Below are 4,425 nucleotides of genomic sequence, written 5' to 3'. Positions count from 1 at the left end.
TAGATAAATATGAATAATTGCAGATGAGATTATTCCACACTGATTGCAACTATTTATCTTTATTTTATTTCAAATGAAGCAGAACATAGCCCACAAAGCCCAATTTGAGGCCCACAAAAGCCCTACCCTAATCCAATAGAAAACATGCCATCTCAACCGTCAACTGACAGTTTCAAGTTTCATCTATCAACGGCTCATGATTTTGAATTTCAAATTTCGAAAATAACCAGATTAATGCGTTTTGTATGGAGGCGATGGGCCCCCAACACCAAGGGCGCTCCTTCGTTCAAATATATATGTCCGTTTTCTCTTATGCTGTCACTCATCTTTGACCCATCACATCCTATAGGTGATAGCCACGTGTAAATAGGTGACAGGTGTTGGTTCTAGAGAGCGAGTGAGCAATGAAATTTGAGTTATGGAATACTCCCGCCTTAAAAAGTCATTTGCGTCAAACGGAACGGTAGAACAACAGTCGGTTCTTTGCTGTTATTATTTGGATGCTTTTATAAGGCTGATAATTTTCATTTGTCCCTAGAAAAAGCACACAAAGACATACATACTTTTACATACATTCTCTCGGTTTTGTGTTTTTGTCTCTCTTTGATTTAAGTTTAATAATGGAAGAAATTGTGAAAGAGCAGCAGCCTGCTATTGTTGTTACTGGTATAACTATTTTCTGTTCTTGGTTTTCCTTTCTTTTTTTAGGGATTTTTTTAATCGAGTCCTGATCTGTTTATCTTGTTGTATAGGGAAATCCAAATTGAGATATCCGCTCAGATCGGCGACGAAGGTGAAAGAGGAAAGCCCACCGGTGGCTGATTTGTCTAATTCTTCTACTTCAAAGAAGTAATTCTTTATTTTGCTCTTATTTAAAATATTTGTTTCTGTTTTATAATTTTCTTCCCTGAGAAACGAAATCCTTTTCGAAACTATGGTAACTATGAGATTTTGCTGTTCTGTAAGTCGAATTGAGAAACTGATTCTGATTTAATTCAGTAGTTGGCGGAATTTAGAAGTAGATTCTGATTAAATTCATTAGGTTTTTTTTTGAAGGAATTAGGTTTTGTTTTCTCAAATTGGAAAGATCAATTAACTGCTATTAAGTTGATTCAATTGTTGTGCTAATTGGTCTTTATAGGATTACAGAGTGGACAGATTTTTTCATAGCTTTCAAGAATTATAGATAGTTATTTTATGATTTCATTTTCAATAAATTGTAGCCTTTTCTAGGGAGGGTGGTAAACAGGGGTGAAGAAGATGGTTGAGTATTACATATTGGCTAGTTATAAAGGTAAATATAAGTCATTTCCTTTAAGGTGCCTTTTGGACGAGTTAAACCCCAGTTAAGATGTTACACGAGTTTTCTAGTCCAATGTGACCACTGCCATTGTTTGGCCTAGATGTCCGGTCCTGCAAAGTTCACGCTCCAATGAATTATCTATAAGTGTCACGAAATCCTCTCCTCCAAATTGTTTTTATGGGGATGAGTTAAGTCCAAGTTCAAGATTAACTGGAAAATTTGCATCTTTTGGTCTACACCCTTATAGAACTGAAACCATGGCTTTAATCCAAACTAAATTTCGTTAATTTTTTTTGCATTGATTATCGAGAGTTTACATTTATAAGTTGATTTTTTCAAAACTGTCCTAGATTTTTGGTGCTTTAAAGGTAGGAGACATACTAGATATCATGACCCATTTTTTCTTTTATATGATCTGTTAGTTAAAGCTGATGTCGCTTTCCTTTCTACATTTCCAGGGGAAGGTCAGTTTCAAGTGTAAGCAAAAGTGTGAGCGTCCTTAATCTTTCCAGCAAGGAAAAATCTGCAAAGCCACCAAGAAGGCTGTCCACTCCTGCCAAGTCAGCACTTAATGTGGTTGCAAAATCAACTGGGACCATTACTCCCATATCTGAGGCTAGAACTATGTCTAAAAGGTCTACAAGTGGACAAGCAAAAAATGAGACACCTCTTTCTGATATTTCTAGAACTTCTAGCCGCAAGAAGTTCAACATGCTGGCTTCCTCTTCATATTGGTTATCACAAATCAAGCTTTCTGAATCTGTTTCTAAGCACTCCATTTCTATTGGCTTTTTCAAGCTTGCTTTGGAGGCTGGATGTGAGGTCTGTCAATTTCTTTTTACCCTCTTGTGGATTTCTACTTACTCTTTGTGTCTTGATTCTGATTTATTGTACTAAATATGATCAAATGTAGCCTATTCAACGGATGAGGGATGAGCTCAAATCATATGTGGGACGCTATGAACTGAGTGAAATTGGAGAATCTGTGAGGGAACTATTAGAGAGCTACAACATTACAGAAAATCAAGAGCAGGTTCAAGTATCAGAAACTTGTTCACAAGTTCCTGAAGTCGGAGCTCGATCATCTGATGATGAAGTTCACAGTTCATCTACAGCAGACTTTAGGAAACTGAGACCTAGGTCCTTGAATGCTGATAGTGCTAAAGTCTCCACAGTCCGAGAATCGGACAAGAAAGTGAATCTTCAGAAAAACACTAGTACACCCAAGACCCAGGTACGTCGGAGCAAAAACATTGTAAATTCACAAGACACTGCTGGTGGTCGTAAGTCACAGAAGAAACCTCAAAGGCCGAGTAAGCAAGAAGCACATAAGGAGAAAGAAAAAGTTAAGATGGAAAAGCAGGGAAAGAGTTCGGCTACTTCTAGTGAAGAAGGTAACAAATAGTCTTACTTTTTGATTTAAAGCTAATAAATTACTTGCATTAACAGTTGGATTAACAGGCGAAGGCAGCCCCATAGACAATGTTGATGGATCTGATGAAAACAAAGAAAATGTGGTAAGGATTGGATAAGGTTTTACAATGGCTTTTTTCATTTGATGAGTTGCTTATTATATTCTCTTTGTTTTCTATGTTAGGATGGTCCGATGGAAGAGGTTAGTTTGGCTGAAGTAAGTTAAGTAAAATCTGTTGTCCTCCTAATCCAAGTTGGATTGGCTTATCTTCAGTTGTTTTTGTTTGAAGTGGGGTTTTTCCATTGTATAGAAGAAGTTAAATAGTGATTTTGGTATTCTCATTAATGGTGTGAAAGCAAAAGCTTTTCGTTTGTTTGTCTAGTATCATAAGGTTTGTCTTCTTTATTGCTCAAAACAAATTGTACTACATGAATTTGCAAATTAATTTGTTTTTGGTATATTACTTGTTAATGATTCAGAGATCTAAATGTGCTTTCTATGTTATCCAATCCAATGGTGAGAGTAAGCATAACCTCCACCATATCTAAGAAGCTACGATTTAAATGGATGCAACTAATTTCAACTCAACACATACCATTAAAATAATGGCTTGGCATAGAGATTTTTATTATTATAAATTAATTTCTCCCTCTTTTGACCCTTACTAGCTTCTCTCCTCTTTCCAGTTAAAAAAAAGTCCAGGTGTGATTGTATGACCTTGATTGTCAGATCTTTCCACACATTTCACATCTTTTAAATAAATTTATTCATAAATTTGATAAATTATATTTGAAATTGGATTCTCAAAACCCGCCATTTACTTTTGCTTCTAAATTTTGAGTTAGCTCAAAAGTAATGAAGTCGAATAGAAGGAAACGAAACAATGAGTGATATTGGTTGAAATGGGCTTTTTTGATATCAACTAGTAACAAATTTGAACAAGCACTTTAATTTTTCTCATTTGGATTGGGAAAAGATGCCATCAGCCCTCAAATACGTGGAAAATAAGAAAAGTGAGGAACTGACAAATAGGACGAATGAATCTACATGTGAGATTTGCCTTCCTAAATCTTAATATGTTAGACTCGTCATCTTAGGAGATTAGCCAAAGTTATACACATCCAGATCCGTATATAAGATTGTCTAAAGGACTTGCTCTAAAATAGTATCAAGAAGGAACGAATGTACATTAATACGCCACTTGAGCAGTTATAAAGAATCCAATTATTCCTTTTAAAGGAGAAAAATGACAATTAATAGGAGTAATGACTATTAATGGAAGTAATGGTGCAACGGTCTAATTAAAGCCCAATTAAGGACCTTAGGACATCTTTGTAAGTAAGTTAATACACTTTCTTGAAATCATTTGGATATTCATTTATTCTTTCTAATATTGTACTGACTTTACTATCGGAGTGTCCATAGCCGAACCCAACGACGTTTCTCAGGGAAGGAACAACTGTCAATAAAGGAAATTTGTTATCAAATTGGTGCGGTGAGCGTGAAACTCTGCATAAATAAAGTTTTATATCCAATAAATACAATGAAACCTAATGGAACGATACCAACTATTTGGGGTTTTATAATACCCACACGGGTTACTACCATGGTTCCAACTTTAGAAGAAGTACCGGTGGAAAATCTGGATAATGCATTTTCGTCCACTTTCTTAAATGAACCAATGTCTATTCTTGCCGCCCACATGAGT

At 35.6% G+C, this 4,425-nt stretch overlaps 1 protein-coding gene across 2 annotated transcripts; it reads left to right on the top strand.

The window, feature by feature from the left end:
* The first annotated feature begins 477 nt into the window (after window positions 1-477).
* Window positions 478-3,180, top strand: LOC136231940 (uncharacterized). 2 transcript variants are annotated; one of them, XM_066020980.1, is made up of 6 exons: window positions 478-666; window positions 753-849; window positions 1,762-2,125; window positions 2,217-2,697; window positions 2,753-2,820; window positions 2,901-3,180. In XM_066020980.1, the coding sequence occupies exons 1-6, from the start codon at window positions 621-623 to the stop codon at window positions 2,940-2,942; spliced, it is 1,098 nt and encodes a 365-aa protein (XP_065877052.1). In that variant the 5' UTR covers window positions 478-620; the 3' UTR covers window positions 2,943-3,180. The 2 variants fall into 2 exon arrangements, with proteins under 2 accessions (XP_065877052.1, XP_065877056.1); XM_066020984.1 differs by having other exon boundaries at window positions 481-666; window positions 2,765-2,820.
* Window positions 3,181-4,425: the final 1,245 nt, after the last annotated feature.

This window comes from Euphorbia lathyris, chromosome 1, assembly GCF_963576675.1.
Source record: "Euphorbia lathyris chromosome 1, ddEupLath1.1, whole genome shotgun sequence".
NCBI lineage: Eukaryota > Viridiplantae > Streptophyta > Magnoliopsida > Malpighiales > Euphorbiaceae > Euphorbia > Euphorbia lathyris.
This window is presented reverse-complemented; position numbering and strand designations above follow the sequence as displayed.

Bases quoted from the DNA above. Each gene is read 5' to 3' on its own strand.
- LOC136231940 (XM_066020980.1), top strand. From the start codon at position 621: ATGGAAGAAATTGTGAAAGAGCAGCAGCCTGCTATTGTTGTTACTG. The intron at 2,126-2,216 runs GTCTGTCAATTT...GATCAAATGTAG, and splicing joins CTTTGGAGGCTGGATGTGAG to CCTATTCAACGGATGAGGGA. The intron at 2,698-2,752 runs GTAACAAATAGT...TTGCATTAACAG, and splicing joins GGCTACTTCTAGTGAAGAAG to TTGGATTAACAGGCGAAGGC.